Genomic DNA, 22598 nt, shown 5'->3' on the forward strand with positions numbered 1-22598 from the left:
AATGGTTACCCATATGATCACTTTCATATCAACCTTATTCATCTTCACCATAACTAGTTCAAATGACTCAAAAGAACTAGTTAGAGAGTTGTTCAATTGCTTAGATCTCATAGAAGTATATAAGACACAATCGAAGCAAAAACGATTTTGATTCACTCGAATCGATTCATGAACATTATAGCCACAGTTTGTAAAGATTGCATTCCTTAATTTATATATGTCTTAGTTCACGAATAAACCGTTTTTAGAAAATAACCCACTTATACGCATACCGGCACACATACTTAAGTACCCGGATTGATCTTGTTTTTAGTTCACAAACTCCAGCAGAAATTCACGGGATGTGAACTTTCGGCAGTACTCTTACGGGTACGCCGACTTAGCTCCGGAATCCTAAACCAGTAAAGTACACATACTTTGGTTCAAGGATTTTGGACTTACACAAGTATGAGTTCACATACAATGTTTATATCCATGTTATATATTCTAAACTCTCATTTCAATTATTGAAATATTCTTAGAGGATGTTATATAGTAGTTAGTGTTTCTAATATTCACTTCATGATGCCTCAATTCTGGAAAGACATCCCCCATCAGTTCCACCACAACTCTTACAAGTCTGGACACAGGCACAAGCACAAACAATTAGAGACAGGGTCAAAACGAATACAAATACACAGTTACTGCACGCATCAGATTCAATTAAGCTTTCAGCTAAATGATTTATTGAGACAGCTAAAATACTCGTGTGCAGATTCTGGCATAAAATAATGATGTATATCCTTCATCCCAAGCACTGAAATGAGAAGATTTTATCTAGTATACTTTCCATGTTAAGAAGGTATGAGTTTCAAAAGTTTTTATCGTGCATCCTTGAGCCTCAACAGCTTTATTGTGCATCAGCCTAAAGCAGTTCAATCCATGGAAGTTTTATTGAATAGAATTCATACCCACTGAAGAAACCTTCTTGACCTTTGAGTACTTCACTTCCATAGCGCACTGCTCGTCTAAGAATGCGACGCAGGACATATTCACGACCCTCATTGCCTACATGTGGTATATCAAAGTGAGTCCAAATAATTTATTATTCACAAATATGGAAAATCAAATATAAAAACTGATACTGAATTAAGACGGCTCTAATGCACAACCAAAAAACAAATAACCCAAGAAACCACACAGAAAGAAACTCTTTTTAGCTTAATTAAGCTTTGCCTGGGGAGTTTGATAGTTCTTATATGAGACACCAGTTGAGCCTCAGCTTCGATAAAGGAGGTGATAAATTTATTAATTGGGCATATGAATGAAATTAAGAGAGCAACAACACAACAGGAAAGGAACTGAACAATTAATTAAACACTCATTTTCAGCTTTGGACATTTCACCTGGACGAGATCCATCTGCAATCGCAAAAGAAAGAGTTCTAATATGGTCAGCCACAACCCTGTAAGCCATGTCAATTTTGTCCACGTCATCTGCTCCAACTTTTCCAGAGTATGGTCGAGCTCCGGTGGCCTAAATTTTTTAAATCCATAATCGTTAAAAAATACTTTTCAATCAATATCCTGACTCTTATGAAGTTAGATTTTACAACTAAACTAAGCAACCATCAAGCGCTCACATGAGTGTACAGATGATATCATGAAAGTAAGGAAAAATTAGAAGAAAAAATACTTCTCTACTTAAGCAGAGGTATGAAATAAATGGAATTTGGTTCGAGTCAACACTTGGGTTCAAAGAAAAATGGATTGAAACTCCACGGATAGTAAGAAACAGGTCAATAGGCTAAGCCACAAAGGACAGAGAAGTTAATCCATAGTTAAGCAAGGAAACAAAAAAAGTGGCCACGGTGAAACCTCATATCTATGACTAAGTGAAAAAGATTAACAAGATCCAAATGTCACTTTCAAACTCCCAAGAACAGCGGCACCATCTTACACCATATCTTATATCCCTCACAAATTTAGTCACGTTTGGCCTAGCTTACTCCCTTAATGGATTGAGAATAAACATAGAATAAGACATGCATAAACCACATATGATCATCAGTCTCAGAGACTTTGTAAGATAAAGAATAAAGGCGAAAGACGAGATTACTGCATTATCACCATACTTGTTGGATTGCATAAAAAATGGGCATGAACACATCCGTGTCATAGTTGCTCATTTTGTTTTGAAGAATCGAAGTCAACCGCTCAAAACCCATCCCAGTGTCTACATGCTTCGAAGGGAGAGGTTTCAGAGAGACATCTGCTTCCCTGTTGAACTGCGAAAGAGAAAGAAACAGAAGTAAGGTTAGTTAAACAAAGTGAGGGAACATAACATAGCCTAAAGAAGTGGTTACAAATGAATTACTTAGTGAACCATTACCCATCGGCAAAGTTTTTACCTGAATAAATACAAGATTCCATATCTCAATGCATGTTGGATCGTCATTGTTGACCAATGAAGCAGCATCTCGGTTGCCAATTCTATCAAAATGGATTTCTGTGCAAGGTCCGCAAGGACCAGTATCGCCCATCTCCCAGAAGTTATCCTAATGATGGTATAATAAAGGCAAAAGTATACTTGAGCTCAAGATAGAATTTCACCCATGGTAATAAAGACAACTTCACTGTCTAGCATAGGTATAAAGAATATTATGCGAGAATATTACTTAAAGAAAATAGATGTATGGTTCTAAATGAGTCTCATTTTTTTCTTCCACGGTTCCACCATAACTGAAAGTGTAATTATTAATTCAACGTTGTTCAGATGTAACGAGTGATAGCATAACCAATTTTACATTCATAATAATCCTATGAATAAGCCACCAGGCAACCACCACAAAGTTGGTTCAATAATAAATATGCCAGCAACAAGAATAACATATAAACTATTTATATCACAGCATTTTGTATTTAAATAAATATATCAATGTATTCTGAAAATGAAATATCTAGTATCTACAACCATTACATTCATCAAGGCTGTAATAAACATTAATTTATACGTTTTGAATGATTGCAAAAGCAATTAGGATTCTGTTGGTTCGCTAGTTTGAACGGCTAATTTACCACATCAAAACTTTTAAAATGTGTTATAATCGACTCTGGATTTCCGAACTTGCACTGGCATTAGGATTCTGGTCTTTCACATTCCTTTTTTTTTGTTTTTTTGGCAGAAATCATGTGAAACCATGAGACTCTTATCTATACTCGAGACAAATTATATCTACCAGAAACATACCTTGCACCCAAAGGGCAAAACGCGAGCAGGTGGCAAAAATTTCAGCCATATATATCTTGCTTCATTATCAGCTTCAAGGCCCAATTTCTCGTCACCACCAAAATACGTGGCATATATACGGTCAGCGAGTAACTTATACACCTGGGGATCAAATATCACTAGCTAAATACCAAACTCTCAGTGTTCCATAAAGATTACAAGAGAAACAAACAACCAGCATAGCATGTGTCAATACATAATACAAGAAACAAGAAAGACATATACTGTATGAAACAAGAAACAAGAAACAAGAAAGACATATACTGTATGAAATTCTATTCCATCATTCTATCAAAAATACCTTTTCTAACAAGTATAATGAGATAAAAGAAACGTTGAAGTTGAAAAACTCAACCAGTTCCACTTAACAAACCTGCGTGAGAAGCTCCCATGCCCATGAAATAGCTTGAGTTTTGAAGTAATCTCCAAAGGACCAGTTACCAAGCATCTCAAAAAATGTATGATGGTAGGTATCTTTCCCAACATCATCCAGATCATTATGCTTGCCACCAGCAGGAATACACTTTTGAGTATCACAAGCACGCTTGAGCTTACCCAAGTCAGTTCTAGGATCAGCAGTTCCTAGGAAAATTGGCTTGAACTGGTTCATGCCTGTAAAAACCATACCATGTTATGAGACCTTAATATCTATAATCAAGTAATAACATACTAAATAGCTAAAGTAAAATTCAAATCCCGAAAAGGGATTATCTATATAGATTCATACAAACTTATCACGGATTTGATATTTCAAAATAGGAAGGCGATGAGATAGAGAGACGAACCAGCATTAGCAAAGAGAAGAGTAGGATCATTGACAGGAACAACAGGACTAGACGGCTAATTCGTGTGATCTTTTTGTTGGAAGAAACTAATAAAAGTCTCTCTCACTCTGTTAGCAGGCCAATCTGTAGTCGTCGGCTCGATTCCTGGCATCTTCTTTGTTGTTGTCGTAGTAGAAGTAATTGTAGAGAATGAAATTGAAGATGTTTTGATTAAACAAGACAAGTAGAGTGTACGTGCGTTGCACGTCGGCGAATAACCATCTTTTCATAGATATTTTGCATCCTCAAAGTTCCAGACCCGCAATCTTTTCTGTTGGGCATTGCATAACTTGCCTATCTAGCCATATATACACCTGTAATGAGATCTAACGCACATAAGACAATACAATACACCGGGAAGAATGGAAATTTTTCTTAAAACTAACATCTCATCTGGGTATCAGTTGCATCCAACAACGGCACTTCCATGTCCAATTCTTGCACGTACATATTATTTTCAATCAATCATTGTGTTCAAAACAAACCAAATCCAAATTCGGTAAGAAAGGAATAATGACAAATAAGTAACATTACAGAAAGTGAAAGAAGAACGTAAGTTGAGAAAGGTTGCACTTTATATCTCAAGAATGTGAAGAAATTTCAGGAAGAAAAAAGAGAAGTGGGTGCCATACAAACATCAGCTATTTGTTAACCCATACAAACAGACATATAGCTTTCAACACATGTGCACCTTGATGAATTTTGGTTAAGGAACATTTGTTAAATGTAGCTTCAAATATATATGTAATGTAAGGATGAAAAAATTTCAATTAATGACGAATCAGTGAAACCATTCTCTATTCAAATGCTGATACTATACTCCATGGATGTGGGGTTCATTAGACTTGGCTTTGGATGAAAATATTCAAATAATTTGAGCAAAACCCAAAATGCAGAACACAGAGAGATCCAAATTGAAAATCTCTAAGAAAACTTAATAAAGAACAATGAGGATTTCTAACATCAAGGTATAGCTCGTTCGGAGTAAGAAAAATTAAAACCTAAAATCACAGTTAACAAAATGATTAGCAAAATGCAACTGTTATTTCTAATCAAACCAATAAGTAAGAAGAGATTAATACAATGGAAAATGGAGTTTTAAACCAAGTGTGAGTAATAACAATGTAATTATATCAAACCCAAATTGTCAATTTGGGGGAAAATTCAATAAACCCAGAATCAAGAGTTAAACTACTAAATCAAAACTAAAAAGATCTTACCAACAACATACGACGATTGCATCTTCATATTGTAACCGTGAGTGTTGATTTCGTAACCCTAGAAATTGGATTTGTTAATAAGGGGTTTGGAGTAGAGCTGGCAAACGGGCGGTCCGGGACTGGCTTGTTACGGGTTACACGGGTTCGGGTTAACACGGGCTAAAACTTGCGGGTTGATATTCTTCACGGGTGGTCATTTCTTCGACCCGCATCCGTAACGGATAAAGTTTGCGGATTTGCGGGTTATCCGGCTTGTTTGATTAAAATTAAAATTAAAACTAAATTACGTCAATTTATGTCAAATTACAAGGATAAAAATCAAATTACAAGGATAAAAATCGTAAAATAATACAAGATACAAAAATTAAGTTAACCTTGCACAGAACAACCCACATTAGTCACGACAATCATCATCATCAAGTTCTTCTTATTGTTCTTCCAGGCTTCTATCTCTTCAAGTATAACCACCAGAACCCGTTGTATCAACATGTCTTGACTGATTTTACTACCAGAACACTGAAACCACCAATCTCGCGTCACTTCTTCTCACTAAACCCTTCTTCTCACTTCTTCTCACTAAACCCTTGTGTAAACCCCAATTGCTGGTAGAGAAAGTTGGTGAATGCACTGATCTTTCAGGTGTTTTATCAAACATACATATTCTGGTGGTGAAAGAGATGAGAAAGCTGTGATGTTTCGACAATCATTCAAGCATTCAAACTCCCACAAAACCCATCATTTCAAGGGGCAGCAGAACCCATTATTGCTTCTTACTTATTGTTCCCTATAGAATCAGGCAATAGGATACATACAAAATCTAAATAAGAAAATAAAAATTGACCCAGATTCAGAAATTGATTCAACAATTGATAAAACAGAAGTTCAAGTTCCTCAAATTAATCTACACAATCAATCATGCAAAACCAATATTAGTATATTACTAAACCCTAGTTTTAAAATTGTCAATTTATTGCCTTAAATCATCATCACCATGGAGTTAAAGTACCAACTATGTAGGAGATACAGAGATGAAGAAGAAAAAAGCAAAGCAGAAGAAGAAAAATGGAGGTGGTGAGGAGGCGCAGCCGCAGGAGAAGACAGTAGGGTGTGGGGAGAGAAAGAAAAGAAAGGGGAAGAAGAAACGAAAGGAAATGATTATTGTATGCTAGGGTTTTGGTGCGTTTATACCTTAAACGTAGGGATAAGATGAAACCTAGAAGATCTGACTGTCAGGATTACATAAAACTTATTAATAAGGTAATATGGACGGGTTTACGGGTTGTACTCGCGGATTTACGGGCCGGGACGGGTTAACCCGTTTACTCACAAGCCGGCATTTCTCCAACCCTAACCCGGCTTGTTTAAACACCAGCCGAGACGAGTGCGGGTTTTTCACGGGTCGGGTCGGGCAAACCCGCGGGTTTTGGCTTGTTTGCAAGCTCTATTTTGGAGTTTTAGCTGTAGAGGGAGCGTAGAGTTGAGGGAGAAAAAGAAACGACCGAAGAGAAGGAAGAGAAGAAATCGATTTGAATCCACTTAGAGAAAGAAAGGAAACAAAATGAACGGCTGCGCTAAGAAATAAAGATAATCCAACGGCTGGTCAAAAACACGGTTATATTGAAATATACGTTTGGTGTACGAAAAGTACGCCGGTGCACCAAAAATGGTTAGTGTTTTCAAGTTGAGTTTGTTCCCATTAAAAGGGGAGAAATGTAGAAGTAGAAAGGTGGAATGGGAAGTTTGTATTTGAGAAAACCCTAACCCTAGAAATAACTGAATGTCGTAATCTCCAAAACCCCATCCATTTAATCTCCTCTCTCTGCTAACAAGACTGCATTCTGAACTCCCATCGGAAACTTCCATTACACAGTAATGCCTTTCGGGTTGAAGAATGCAGGAGCCACTTATCAGCGAGCCATGACCGCAATATTTCATGACATGATGCACAAGTAAGTAGAAGAATACGTTGATGATGTGGTGGTGAAATCAAAGACTCGAGCATCCCACCTGGACATTCTGAGACAAGTCTTCGAGATGTGCAGAGAATACAAACTAAAGATGAATCCTCTGAAGTGTGCTTTCGGCGTTTTTCTGGACAAAACGAAATCCATCACTACCATGCCTCCTCCACGAACTGCGAAGGAACTCCAGAGTTTCATGGGCAAGGTAAACTACATTCAGAGTTTCATCCTCGGACTGGCTCAATTCATTGCTTCATTCACTCCTCTACTGAAGAAGGGAACAAGTTTTATGTGAACGGTCGTTCAACAAGAAGCATTTCAGAAAATAAAACAAATATTGCTATCACCTGCTGTCATGAAATCTCCAGTGCAAGGAAGACCGCTGATACTTTACACAGCCTCTAGCGATGTCGCTATTGGAGCAATCCTCGCCCAATAGGATGAAGAAGGCATCGAACGTCCAATCTACTACTTCAGTCGCACAATGAGGGATGCTCAACTACGATATCCAAAGGCTGAAAGGGCGTGTCTAGCTTGGTTCATGCAATTCAGAGGTTCAGAAATTATCCACTGTCAAACAGGGTCGTGCTGGTGGCCAAGGCTGATCCCATAAAGTTCTTACTATCGAAACCTGCTTTGATCGGGAGACCAGCAAAATGGCTACTTCAAATGTCAGAATTCAACATAGCGTGCGTCCCTCCAAAAGCAATCAAAGGACAAGTGGTTGCAGACTTACTTGCTTCTTTACCTGGAGAAGACATCATAATGTTGCATGATGAAGTGCCCGGTGAGTTTCCAGAAATTTCAATCATTCAAGAAGAAACATGGTTACTATATTTCGATGGACCAACAATAGACATGCTGATTGTCTAGCGACTCTAGCATCTAAACTACAATTTGAAGGGTCCGAGAAATCCATCATTGTACAAAGGCGCTCTTTATCATCTACCTGGCTTACTCAAGTCGAAGATGCTCAATCGAACGACTGGCGGGATCCCATCATTCACGAATTGAGAAATTCTCTTACAGACGGGAAAATCAGTCTCAAGGAGTTGAAGAACTTTTTTCTGGTGCATGGAGCCTTGTGTTATCGCATTCTAGATGGATCCCTATCACGGTGCCTTGGGGATGAAGAAGCAAGCGAGCAACTCAAGCGCATACATGAGGTTCTTGGACGAGAATGAAATTCTAATAATCTTGAAAGAAATGCATGAAGGTGAACACCAAGGGAAAAAGAAATTGTTTCTCCAAATCCTTGAGAAATATTACTGGTCAACCATGGAAGATGATGCAGCTGCCTACGTTCGGAGATGTCATTAATGCCAAGTTCATGGTAACCTCATTCACACTCCTTGTCTTCCATTACATTCTGTGAGCAGTCCGTGGCCCTTCTACAGCTGGGGACTGAATATCATAGGAAAGATCAATCTGGCATATTCAAAGCAACATGAATACATCATCACAGCAACAAAGTATTTCACCAAATGGGTCGAGGCTATTCCTCTTCGAAGCACCACTGGAGTCACGATTGCATCTTTCATAAAAGAGTTCATCATATGCAGATTCGACGTTCCTAAACATATTATCACGGATAATGGGACTCCTTTCGCCAACAAACATGTTGCAGAATTGCTCGAAGAATACGAAATCAAACATATTTCTCCACTCCATACTATCCCCAAGGAAACGGGCAGGCGGAGAGTACCAACAAAACCTTGATCCGGATTCTCAGTCGAACAGTTCATGACCATCCACGAACGTGGCATGAGGAATTTCCCATGGCTTTGTGGGCCTACCGAACCGCACCAAGAAGATCGATTGGCACTTCACCATACTCTCTCGTTTATGGCGCTGATGTCATTCTCCCAGCCGAAATCAAGGTTCCCTCTGCAAGAATCACAGCGGCTAGTGGAGTACAATGGGATGAAGCAGAAGTCTCAGATTCAAGAATTGATGAATTGGACATGCTCGATTCAAGAAGAGCCAAGTTGGAAACATACGTAGAAACCTACAAACAAAGGGTTTCCAAGGCCTATAACAAACTGGTAAGACCTCAAACATTTCAAGTAGGAGATTTGGTTTTAAAAACAGCAAAACATATCCAACAAGACATGTCCGCTCCCAAGTTCTCTCCATAATGGAAAGGACCTTATGTGATAATCAAGACAGTATCCATCGGATATTACAAAATCTTAGTTGTTAATGGAGGAGTAAAGGGAAAAATCATCAACGACAAATGGCTCAAGGCGTATTACGCTTAAATGATCAGCAAAATAATTACATGTTAATTTTCAAATGTAATTTTTATTTCCTTCAAAGAGTATGCATCATGCTCATTCAGTCAAAATTTAAAATTTTCACGAATCTCACAAAATTCTTCTGATCATGTGCTTTATTAAACAAGTCCAATCCCACAAAAAGAAATACCTCTCAAACGCTCACTCAGAGCAAACCATCCAACAGAGGATAATCTCTATAGAAAACCCTATCAAGCTTCTTCCGGAAATTTTTGGTTTTCATCTTCAAGTTCTGGACAACCTTCTCAACTCTTGATGACTCCAAAGCAAGCATCTTTCCTCCTCCAATATGGCAGTGGTCGCGGAGATCGCATCAGCAGCAGCCGCTGCCTTGTGAATTTTGATCATCTCGAGCCTATGACGAAGCCAGCATATGTTGAACTGCAGGGTCTCACAGTTTGAAATCATCTCGTCCCATTTGTGCAGTTCATGATTCTTGACATCTCGCAGATGCATCTGGTTCATCTCCTCAATGATCGGCAGCAATCCTGCAACTGTAGTCAGGAGGGTTGGTAGAAAGCCTTTCCATACTTCGGTCGTAGCAATATGCCCGTACCTTCTCCAAATTTTGGTGTACAGGGGCGCGTGACATCTGGGAATGACGAATCCACCAACCACTTCGTTATTCGGGCAATTTTTGATCATGGGAGCTTCAAATGGGAGTCCAGCTGTTGAATACTCAAGAGCACGAACTCTAACCCCAGCCTCCACGGAATCAATGGAGTTCTCGTCAACACGGTTGTTGCTATCATCAATCACAACCGCGGATTTCCCGTTCTTCCTTTTTCTAGCATAGACGATAACATGAACATCAACCTGCGATGAAACGATGGAGTATTTAATGGTATTGACCATTGAACATGGTAAAAACATCAGTCGAGAAGTTACGAAATTACTTACAGACGTTCCGGCACGATCCGACCTATACCGGGCATGAGCTTTAAAAGTCCGTTTAGATATCAAGCTACAAGAGGAATGCTGATGGTTTTCTTTTGATCAATCATCCTGATCGAACAAAAGACAAGAGAAAAAAATGTAACTCACCGAGATGGATACTGCCCCAGCATGTTCGGCACGAGGTTCACTTCTGGAAGAAACACTGCTTCTGGACATGGTGACGAGAGGTAGGATTGTGATCAAAACTTCTTTTGATGATACACAGAGGCAGCAGATGGTCGACTGTTTAAATAAAACCCTAAGTCCAGCGTGGATGCTTATCCCCTAACAGATAAACAAGTCTGTTGCGGTTTCTACTGAAACCTTAAATCTCGAATCAGATGCGTGATAGATGGGAGAAGCGTAACAATGCTGAGGACTGGCGGTTCGTGCGTAGTCAACATTATGATTACAGATTGATCGTCTGGTAGGCCATGTGTTTTCTAGACAGCTCATGTGATTGCACTCTATGGGTAATTATTGTCTATGTGGACATTGGTCCATCGACTGGAGATGTGAGGAAGATTCAGAAAGGAGATACTACAAGGAATTACGGTTCAAAAAATAATAATCTCTAAAGAAACATCTCTACAGCCAAGCTGCTCAAATAACGAGAGAACATCTACTTCAACGGAAAATAAATAATCTCAGAGAGGTTTATGAGCCAGATTAATCGTCAGATTCGTCAGAGTCATCATATTTGTCAGAATTATCGGATTCATCATCATCGTCCTTTGCAGAATCCTCTTCGGGTTCTTCATCAGAATCATTATCAGGGCTATTGGCGAAGTCTGAATGAATATCAAGATCATAGTCCTCCCAGTAATCTTCTTCTCTGCGCTCAGCCTCAAGGTCGGCTTGAACCAGCCTCTCAATCTCTCTAGTGCGCCGGTCTGGTTTGATTTTGCGCTCTGGTGGCACCCACACGGGTTCGTCTTCCGAAGCATCCGATTCTGAAGCTACACCTTCAGCACGAGATTGAAGCTTCTCCTCAGCTGCTGATATCCGACGTTGAATTCGATCCCTTCGTTGTTGAAGATAAGCTAACATGTCATCCTCAACTTTCCTTTTCAAGATTTCCTCCTGAGTTATTCTACGGTTGATAGGGGGTACGTCGTATTTCATTTCCGCGGAATGGTCCCTCTTGGTTCGAGATTCTGCTGTAGAAATCTTCATCTCAGGAACCTTGGAATCCTCATCCGAAGAACTAGAGGAATACTCATAATCATAGTCACTGCTGCTACTGGAAGTCACCATTGTCTGGAACCAGAAGCACGGGATTATAAATATGCTAATACTGAATTCATGGCCAAAATGGTAATCCTCAACTGTTACCTATTTACGATTTCACGAACTTAGTGATAACAGCGTAAAACCCCAGAACTTGCTCGTTCTTTCAAACCTGCAAAGCCGAGCAAAAAATTTATCATTTAAAGTCAAACATTGGCTTTTAACGAAACTATGAATAATTCACATAACCTTCCATGTGAACATTCACTGATTTTTACGTGTATATACACTATAAAATCACTAAAATCGTACGTACACTATGGATTCATCAATTCATAAATTGTGTTCTTTCAAAACTTGATTTCTATTTTAATAAAACGTGAATAAGTCACGTACCTTTAAAAAAAATCGTGAGCTAATAACTCACGTAAATAAAAAATAATAAAAAAAAAATGTTTTGCTCAATCGAGCATTCATTCACAAAACGAGGGTCTTCCCTATTTTTGTAAAGTCCAAGTAAAATTTTGAAAGTTCATAAACAAATTTTATCGTGAACTCCAGGTATTTTCAAAATTCCTTTAACCCTAAGGATTATTATTTATTACTTTTTACGAACAAACCTACGTTCCTAAAAGCATTTGCAAAGTTCATGCTTCGAAAACAAACTTGGGTTTTCATGAAACCTATTAAACAAAACTTTTGCTACTGCAACTGGATCATGTCTATTCAATATTTTATGTATCTCTTCCATACTAGGGATTTTTGCTCGTTTCTTAAACTATCAAACGAACGAGTACACATATACGTTTTCTAAAAATTTTCATAAATCCTACGCATACATGCAACTAGGGGATTTCTTGTTTTATGAACAATCCATGAATCATAGAACGAACAGCAAAAAAAATAAAATTCGCATGGACTTACCTGCTGGCACCGACCGGAATTCTGTTGGACGGTGATCGGACGGCGGCGGTGCTGGAGCTGGCGTGAAATTTTTTCTTCCCCCCTGTTGCTGCTGCTCACGTGAAGGTGATGAAGAGATGAGGAAGCTTGGTCGGTCAAAAAATAAAATAAATTTTAGGGTTTTTCCCTTTTATATCAAATTTATTTCCAAAACTTAATAAAACATGAGTTTCCTCTTTTGGACTCGGGCCCATAAATCCTAAACCGATCATAACTAGGCTTCTGAACGCTCAAATCAGCAGTGCCTCATCTCTCCACGCATACGAGGTGACACTCTATCTTGCTATCAGGGTCCTCATCTGCGTATTTGCTCGTACATGACATCATTGGAGTAAATCGAGGATTCTGGGACTACCTTTGTAGATTGGGTTCAACCACTGATCTCATCGACTGAAAATCACCATTTAATGTTTACTGCGGAACATGACTGTCCCTCACTAAGCAGGGGACTTAATGTTGATGGTGGATTTTCAACAAAGGGAAAAACCGTAAAATCATGAGGCATGTTTTTGACACGGCTTTCAGGCATGCAACGATTCATATTTTATGAAGCCATGATAAGTATGTTTTCGAAAATCCCCACTAGCTGAGCAATTCGATCCCTGGCATCTCATCATGACCTCTGTGCAGAATAACATAATTGGGCGGTTCTCCCTAGATTGAGAGTTTAACGCCTTCAGGACGTCGGTGACACTCACTGTTCCCTGACTGCATGAGTGAGACCCACCTCCACATAGAAGAATAGTTGGGCGGCGGACGCCTTCAGGACGTCGGTGACACTCACCGTTCCCTGACTATGTGGAGAGACTGTGTATAGATTCAGGCGGTTCTCCGTAGATTGAGAGCACTAACGCATTTAGGTCGTAAACAACACTGTGACTCCATGACTATGCACCATTCAGAATGGATGTGACGCTTTAACTGGCTAATATCTTTTCTGCAATAGATTAATTCTGCTGTGACATTCACCACTGAATTCCCAGAATGGTCTATTATTGCTCATATTCTATGGTCGAATCCACGGCCTGATCCAATAGAATGACAATAACAATTGCTCTTATTACATGGTCGAATCCACGGCCTGATCACATGGAATGGCAATAAACAATTGCTTCGATTCCATGATCGAATCCACGGCTTGATCTCATAGAATGGCAATAAACTACTACATTATCTCATTATTCCGATTTCATGATCGAATCCACAGCTGATCTCATGAAATGGTGTAGATAATTTTAATTACTCCGATTCTGTGGTCGAATCCACGATCCCATAGGATGGTAATGCGTGTTTTATTATTCTGAATTCGTAGTCGAATCCACAACTGATCCTATGAATTAATAATAAATAACTATTCATTTTGTTACTCAGTTTCATGAATTATTCTCCATTAAATTTCATAATTAGTAATAAATACTCAACAACTGGGCGTCTGGACTACCACTGAGTAAGCCCCGCAAAATGGTGTGAGTGTATTCGACAATGATGCACGACCGAGTACCCGGATGCACGAACGAGCATCCAAAAATATGAAACAATGAGGAATCCTACGCAAAACAGGAGAAAATAATAAATGTTAATAAAATAATGAGAGGCGCCCAGGGCCGAGCCCACCGGCCGGCCGGCCGTCCATGCCCTAGCCATGGTCGGTCCCGTGCCTCTCCCATTATTTTCCTTATTTTCTGTTATTTCATGAACTCATGAAAACTCCTTGGTTTTAGCAACTTTCCTTGTTTTTGCAAAACTCATGAATCCTCCATAACTTCATGGATTCATGAAATAATACTATAAAATAAGGAAAGGTGTGCGGGACCGGGCAACCTAGCCGGCCGTCCATGCCCTGGTCCCACACCTTACAATCCTTAGCTTTTTATAATTATTACTCCCTAATCTCATGAAACTTCCTCTATTTCACAAAACTCATGGATTCTCCATAATTTCAAGGATTCATGAAAAATAATATTATAAAATAGGGAAAGGTGTGCGGGACCGGGCAACCTAACCGGCCGGCCATGCCCTAGCCGTGGCTGGTCTCACACCTTTCAATCCCTAGTCTTTCATAATTATTATTTTCCTCAATTCATGAAACTCCCTGGTTTGAGTAAAAATCATCATTTCGTCATAATTTCTCAAAATCATGAAAAACCAAAAGCCAACATGGTCACACGACCGGTTAGCCTCTCACGGCAATTTTAAATATTAAAACACTTTTATTTTAATATTTACAAAATATTGATGAATTGAGCATACATGCTCATTCCAACAAAATAAAGAATTTCAGTCAAGATGAAACTCTTCTGAAAATTAACAATGTTGCTCGAACGCACATCAGAAAATGCTGAAACTCTCAGTACTGAGACACAGACACCACAGAAACACGTGCATGCCTTCATGACCGACCAGAGTCATCCCTAGGGCTTGCACAAAGCCGTCCCCACACGTTTTCATAATTCTGGCCTAATTTGCTCAATTGCTCGTATTGGGCCAAACTCTCTCCAACCAACCGGAGGATTGCTCAAACGACCAACAACTGGTCCCATGATCACCAAGAGCCGGTCCCATGTTCTCTTGGTCGGTCCCTATCTCTCTTCTCTAGGTTTTATCACCTAATGTTGAATCCAGCAATATTTCAGAAAATGATGAAACCGACATTTAATCATCATTCTTTCACCAACTCTCAAAACTGAGAACCCTGGTGCATGCTCACTCGAGCACTGGGAACCACATGGATTCCCATCATTCCATTTGGTCGGTCCCTCTTCAGTCATGACCAATTTTTAGCAATTCGACAATTGATAAAGAATTGATCAAAAATTAGGGTTTCGAACAAACGCTCGTGAAATCAGCATTTTGAGCAAGTTCAAACATTAAATTATGTTGATCCAGCAATCAACATCTAAATTAATTATATAATATTCGGTAATCTACTAATATTTTAATTAATATTTTATTGGGTCACGTCACCAGTAAATAATTCGCCGAAGCGAGCAATACTCGCTCAATTGCTCGAATATTGACCCAACTATCAATAATTCGGTAATTCATCAGTAATTTGTCGAATTGAGCAATACTTGCTCAGTTGCAGTCAGATTATAAAAAATCATTAATTTGTTGAATTGAGCAATACTTGCTCAGTTGCTCGTCAAATTCTCAATATTCAATAATTTGCAGAATTGAGCAATACTTGCTCAGTCGCTCAAATACTGGTCAATAATTCACTGAATCAACAATATTGACATCATTTCAGAGAACTACATGTTCGATCCATGAATCTCTGAGCATTAATCACTCATGCTCGATTCAACACAATCTAGACCCATTGTCTAATTAGTCAACAACTGACTAATTAAAACACGTCTGCCTTGCAGACCCCACGATTCGTGAGACATCAATCACGTCACAAATGGGGGATATCACTTAGGGTTTTGTTCTGGCGGTCTATGGCACGTGGATTCATCCACAACGAAAAGTGTACGTAAGCTGTGCAAACGGTTGAGGGAGTTAGCAAATTAGTGGGTGCACGATCAGTCAAGTCTCCACACGACATGGAACTGCTTTACCATGATCTCCCACTTTCCCACTCTTTCACTCAAGAAACCGTCACACTTACAGGGATCAATGTGTTCACTACTCTGACAATATAAATAAGTCTCTGAACCCATGATTGAGGACAACAGATGGCGAATGTTCACTAGCTATCAACTGTCTACATATAATTTCTCGAGTAACTACTCTCAAGAATTCATCAATCCATCAGAACTTATTCGAACTTACCAGTTCATCAATATTGCAGAAACCTTCAACACACTCACAATCCTTGATCATCATTGATCCTACACAATTCTCAGCTTCCCTCCTACAGATCAACCCCATCTCCCTCTTGGCGACCAAATTGACTCTGGAACGACCATTGTCTTGGTTTTGGCCTGATTCATACAGATTGATCTCTCGAATCTAAGCACCCCCTTTACAGCGGTGCATCTGTGTGAGGATTAACATTTTGCCCGACTGAGGAGTCTCGACAACATGCTCGTTTCTCCACTTCCCAAAAAACCGGCGATTCGTTTTTCCCCATCTACAATTGGGTTCTCTTCTTCACCAAAACCATCAAGATTGATATGTGTATTGCTACAATTATTAAAATCAATGTTATCACATAAAAGAGTGACACTTGATTTCCTATCTTCATCAGAATCATAGGTCTCAGACATCTCATCAAGTGTTACAACAAGACCTTTGTTTCCAGTGTATTTTCTACGATTTGGACACTCGTTTGCAAAATGACCAAAACCTTTACACTTAAAGCACTGAGGCATATCCTCGTCATCAGCCTCGTCAGCATCCCTGTTTTTAGGATGAATGCGATTGTGAGGTTTATCTGATGACCTAAGTTTGTCTCTTGAAAACTGTTTACTTCTCTTCAATAAAAGATCCCTAAACTGTCTTGTGATCAAAGAGACTGATTTGTCAATATATTCATCTGATGAATCATCCTCAGAAATATCATCCTCAGAGACATAAACACTTTTACTTTTATCAAGTTATTTTGTGTTCTTTTGTGCTTTGAAGGCGACATCCTTTCCGATTTTGGATGTATGCTCATGATCAAAGATCTTTAGCTTCCCAACCAACGTGTTTCTAGAAAGATTATCAAGGTTATTTCCCTCAACGATGGCATGCTTCTTAGACTCGTATCTAGATGGCAGCCATCTGAGAATTTTCATCACAATGTCCTTTTCAGGAATAGTCTTACCCAATGCAAAAGATGCATTAACAATCTCAGACACTCTGTGATTAAAGTCATCAAATGTATTTTCATCTGCCATACGAAGGTTTTCCCAATCAGAATTAGGGTTTTGAAGCCTAGCTTCCTTTTCGCTGGAATTACCTTCGAATACGATTTCTAAGATATCCCAAGCATCCTTAGACCTAGTGCAGTTTGACACATGGTACTGAAGATTTGGGGTAATGGCATGTATGATGGCATTCAAACCGTCAAAATTTTGCTTTGCAGCAAGTATCTCGGCAGGACTGTAATCACCAATATTCTTGGGAACGTATACATCTCTAACTGCCACAACGGGAGCATCATAGCCATTGACAACATAAACCCATGATTGAAAATCACGTGCTTGAAGAAAAGCTCGCATAGCAATTTTCCACCATAGGTAATTAGATACATCAAAGACTGGTGGTACGTTAATAGAGATAGTACCTTTTCCCATAGAGTCGGATCGCTACAAACACAGACTTGTAAGGTCTTGAACGTGTTTGCCTGCTCTGATACCAATTGAAAAAACGGGGGTCTAACACCACCACCCAATATTTCACTTAGCAATCTGTATGGACTAACTCCGAAATACTTTCTACAGAATCAACCAGACAGTCAGACTCAATCTAGATAAAAGTATCTCGAGGAGTTAATATCTCTCTCTTGATTTGATTTACTCAAGTTAATAGAAATCAGCGAGTCTTATCAAAGAGAGATAACTTGGATGGTACCAAAGACCAATATCCAAGTGTCAATCAATGTAAATCAACAACCAAAAGGTCGGATATTCTAATTGATTGAACTTCAACGCACAACATGTATTATTTCAATTATAAAGATAAACAATATAATGCGGAAATAGAAATAACACAGACACCAGAATTTTGTTAACGAGGAAACCGCAAATGCAGAAAAACCTCGGACCTAGTCCAGATTGAACACACACTGTATTAAGCCGCTACAGACACTAGCCTAATCCAAGCTAACTTCGGACTGGACTGTAGTTGAACCCCAATCAGTCTCCCACTGATCCAAGGTACAATTGTACTCCCTACGTCTCTGATCCCAACAGGATACTACACACTTGATTCCCTTAGATGATCTCACCCACAACTAAGAGTTGTTACGACTCAAAGTCGAAGACTTGATAATAAACAAATTTGTCTCACACAGACAAGTCTATCAAAGGATCAATATGTCTCCCACAGATAAAACCTAAAGTTTTTGTTCCGTCTTTTGATAAATCAAGGTGAACATGAACCAATTGATAATACGGTCTTATATTCCCAAAGAACAACCTAGAGTTATCAATCAACTCACAACAATCTTAATCATATGGTAGCGAAACAAGATGTTGCGGAATCACAAACAATGAGACGAAGATGTTTGTGATTACTTTTTATATCTTACCTATCAGAGATATTAATCTCAAGCCAATCAATCTTATTGTACTCGTACGATAGAAGATGCAAGATCAGATCACACAACTACGATAAAAGTAGTATCGATCTGGCTTCACAATCCCAATGAAGTCTTTAAGTCGTTAACCTGGTTTTAGAAGAAGAAAACCAAAGGTTAAAGGAGAATCGACTCTAGCACGCAAACTAGTATCACACGTAAGGTGTGGGGATTGGTTTTGCACAGATGCTAGATGTCTCCTTTATATAGTCTTTCAAATCAGGGTTTGCAATCAATGTTAGCTTAGTAACAAAGCATTCAATATTCACCGTTAGATGAAAACCTGATTAGATTCAAGCTAATATCTTTCAACCGTTAGATAGAAAACTTAGCTTGTTACACACAAATGAACTGCACGTTTCTAGGTTTGTTAACCGTACCCAAACGTATGTATTAGTTGGTTCAATAATAGTTAACCAAATGGTTATCCATATGAGCATTTCACATCAACCATGTTTTTCTTCACCATAACTAGTTCAAATGACTTCAAATGAACTAGTCAGAGAGTTGTTCAATTGCAAGGAAATCTCATGTACCACAGAAGACACAACTAAAGCAAATATGATGTGATTCACTTGAATCGGTTCATGAACTTTATAGCCACGGTTTGCATACTACATTCCTTAGTCTTTATAAGTATTAGTTCATGACCAACATCTTTAGATATAACCTACTCAAGTTCGCGGATTGGGTTCGCGGACTTAAGTTCACAGAAGGAGTTCACAAACTCCAGCAGAAATTCTCGGACGAAAACTTCCGCCGGTTCGCGGACTTGGCTACGCCACATTCCGTTTCTCTTGATCAACAAAGTTCGCAAACTTTGGTTCAAGGAATAAGGAATTGTACATATATGTGTTTCCACAACAATGCTTATGTCCACCATTGGTTATATAATTTAAACTCTCATTTCAATCATTGGAACATTCTTAGAGGACGTTATACAGTTGTTACACTATTTCTCGTCAAAGCAATTTTCAAAATGATTGAAACATAACATGACTTTCGTCACTAGGTAAAGATAAACTCGGTTGAAGCGAAAGCTTACCAACACATATTTCGAGATATAGATAGACGAGATATACTCGGCTCGAAATACCAAATGTGTATAATCAAAGTTTATATAGCAAACGACTTTTGTCTCAAAGAATGGGAGATAGAGTAGACAGACTTTTGAGTGGTAGATAAGTTCAAGTCTCCACATACCTTTTTGTTGATGAATCTCCACCGGTTCCTTGAGTAGTACTTCGTCTTGTACGATGAATCGCCATGGAGTTCTTGAGCTCAACTACACTTTCTATCCTAGCCCGAGACTTAGCTATAGTAGACCAGAAATCAAGACTTATAGTTTTGATCACTAACATTGACAAACATTCTTGAGATAGAAACGCATGCGATTTCGACCGATGAATGCTCTAACACCAAGTTCCCAAGTTCAAGAGAAGTGGAAGAAGTACGACGAAAAGGAGCAAAACGCTCAAAATCAAGAATCAGGCCAAATATCGAGATTAAATCATTCAAATTCAGGATTTATCATCACCATCTTGAAGAGAATTTAAATATAAAAAGAATGCAAAAATAATGAGGTCATTCCGAGTTCGGACGAAGAAGTTGTGGCCAAAACGAGTTTTTATTGAATACCGAAGACACTAGGGTACGTGTACGGGTACGCATACCCTAGTTCCGAAAATTTCTGCTGGAAATTGAGGTACACGTACGGGTACGCATACCTAGCAAGTAGGAAAACGTGTATTAATACCTTTGAAGGCCTAAGGTCATGTTTGGGATTGTTATTTCATATTTTTGAGTCGGGTTCTTGAACCGAACTTGTTAGAGCATTGCTCGGTTGAACCCACCAAGCGTTGGTATGTCAAGTTTGGTTGTCATATTTTAGTGAACCAAAACTCATGTTAAGAGTCGCTTGATTATTTACTAGATCTAAACTTTGTATAGGTTAGCTTGAAAGCATTAGGATATGAGACATTACAAGTATTGCGAAGTCTTGAAGATGTGAAGAAGCGAGGAGCTACAACAACTACAATCATCCTTCCACTTGAGGTTAGTGATATTTGACTTGAACTGTTTCATTCCCTAACGTATCTTTCAAGTCGTGCATATTGAAAACATAACTGCGAAGCATGTTGAACTCTAAATAGACATAGTATTAAGGAATACAATACGAGGTTTATTGCTTAACCATTAAACTTTGTAGATAAGACATCGCCATAATCATTTGAATGCTATTGTGATTATGTATGGGTATAAGGTGAGGATTTCATCCTAGGGAACAGTGTTTACATGTGTTCTAAGGAAGTAAGTTCATAGACTTGTTTTGTGAACCGAAAAAGGAAATTGTCAGGCGTTATTGGTTTTGTTATTCATTGCATAACTTATGAACAACCAATATGTGTGATAGAGTAGAACCGCTCACAAATTGTTGTGTTTTTGGTAGAACTAATTCACAAAGGCCTGACTTTTGTATTGGTAGAACTTTTATTAGTAAAACCAATCTTAAGTAATCACCTTGGTATGTATCGGTTTTGTGACTGCTATGGGAAGAGGGAACCGATCCTCGTAAGGGGTGAAGGGAACCGATCCTAGTAAGGGGTGTAGGGGAACCGATCCTTGTAAGGGGTGAAGGGAACCGATCCTAGTAAGGGGTGCAGTGCAATAGGGAACCGATCCTTTTATGGGGTGCAACAAATTTACAGAAGAAAGGGGAACCGATCCTGTGAAGGGATGCAACACATATAAGTTAGATATCATATATATGTGGGTAACTGATCCTAGTACCTAGTTAACCATATCTTTGGTAAGCTAGTGTGACTATGCTTAGTACTCACATGGAGGTATAACCGAAACTTGTTTTGGTAGAACCGCAAACCCATGAGTGTGATTGAATGTTTGGTTTGATGAATCACATAGTTTTTGAAAGTCAGATGAACCAATTCTAAACTTGTTTGTAAGTGTGGAAAATTGGTTTCAAGGTTGTAAGTGTGAAAGAGAACTTACAAAGTAAAGATGTCGACAAACTTTGAACACGTGCTGAGAATGTTTATTTCTATAATTGTTCAAAGATATTCCTTAAATGCTAAATGGAAGAGAATCCCAGAATCGAAACATAAGTAAGTTAAGAATCTTTTACTTAAGGTTATTAATTTATCTTGGAAGGAAAATTATGGAATTAGTAATGTGCATTTGCTAATTAAGATTTTCCAAGAGATTTCGATTATATTTTTGGACAGAGCATTTCCAGGAGTTATGAAAACCGAATCTGGAATATATTGAGTATCTTGAGAATATTTTCGGTTTTGGAAATTCCTTGGTGTCCAAACTTCCTTGTCTATAAATAAACGAAGTTTTCCTTTCTAGCAAACTAATCCTTCGTAACAACAGACTTCCTATTTTGTCATTGTTACTGGTGTAGCTGCCTATCGGAGGGGAGAGTAATCTAATTAGGTGAAATCTCTTACGACCGCTCGTTTTAAAGTCTTTTTTGGGATTGAGAATCTCTAGCACGACACGTTGGTGGGAAACTAGATAATTGCGGTTTATCTTTGTTTTCGATTGATTCGATTGACTAACGGTGGTTGAAATCTAGTTGCATCTGGTTTGTTTATTCTTGAGAATCTTCTCTTCTGATATAAGATTCACTCAAACTAGATCAGAGTTTC

The 22598-nt window shown here is 38.7% G+C and overlaps 2 protein-coding genes across 2 annotated transcripts; both read right to left on the bottom strand.

Moving 5' to 3' along the window:
- Positions 1-416: 416 nt before the first annotated feature.
- Positions 417-5299, bottom strand: LOC113298078 (alanine--tRNA ligase-like). The gene is made up of 8 exons (XM_026546739.1): positions 4053-5299; positions 3641-3879; positions 3229-3369; positions 2390-2536; positions 2114-2266; positions 1386-1515; positions 951-1047; positions 417-619 (listed from the first exon to the last, which is right to left on the bottom strand). Exons 2-8 carry the CDS (start codon positions 3875-3877, stop codon positions 487-489), a joined length of 1038 nt encoding a protein of 345 aa, XP_026402524.1. The 5' UTR covers positions 3878-3879; positions 4053-5299; the 3' UTR covers positions 417-486.
- Positions 5300-11174: 5875 nt separating this feature from the next.
- LOC113295059 (glutamic acid-rich protein-like) lies at positions 11175-11762 on the bottom strand. Its single transcript, XM_026543419.1, has one exon. It carries the CDS (start codon positions 11760-11762, stop codon positions 11175-11177), a length of 588 nt encoding a protein of 195 aa, XP_026399204.1.
- Positions 11763-22598: the final 10836 nt, after the last annotated feature.

This window comes from Papaver somniferum, chromosome 7 (assembly GCF_003573695.1).
Source record: "Papaver somniferum cultivar HN1 chromosome 7, ASM357369v1, whole genome shotgun sequence".
Classification (NCBI taxonomy): Eukaryota; Viridiplantae; Streptophyta; class Magnoliopsida; order Ranunculales; family Papaveraceae; genus Papaver; species Papaver somniferum.

Bases quoted from the DNA above. Each gene is read 5' to 3' on its own strand.
- LOC113298078 (XM_026546739.1), bottom strand. From the start codon at position 3,877: ATGAACCAGTTCAAGCCAATTTTCCTAGGAACTGCTGATCCTAGAACT. The intron at 2,537-3,228 runs GTATGTTTCTGG...TACCATCATTAG, and splicing joins TTTTGCCCTTTGGGTGCAAG to GATAACTTCTGGGAGATGGG. The intron at 1,048-1,385 runs GTGAAATGTCCA...TACCACATGTAG, and splicing joins TGCAGATGGATCTCGTCCAG to GCAATGAGGGTCGTGAATAT.
- LOC113295059 (XM_026543419.1), bottom strand. From the start codon at position 11,762: ATGGTGACTTCCAGTAGCAGCAGTGACTATGATTATGAGTATTCCTCT.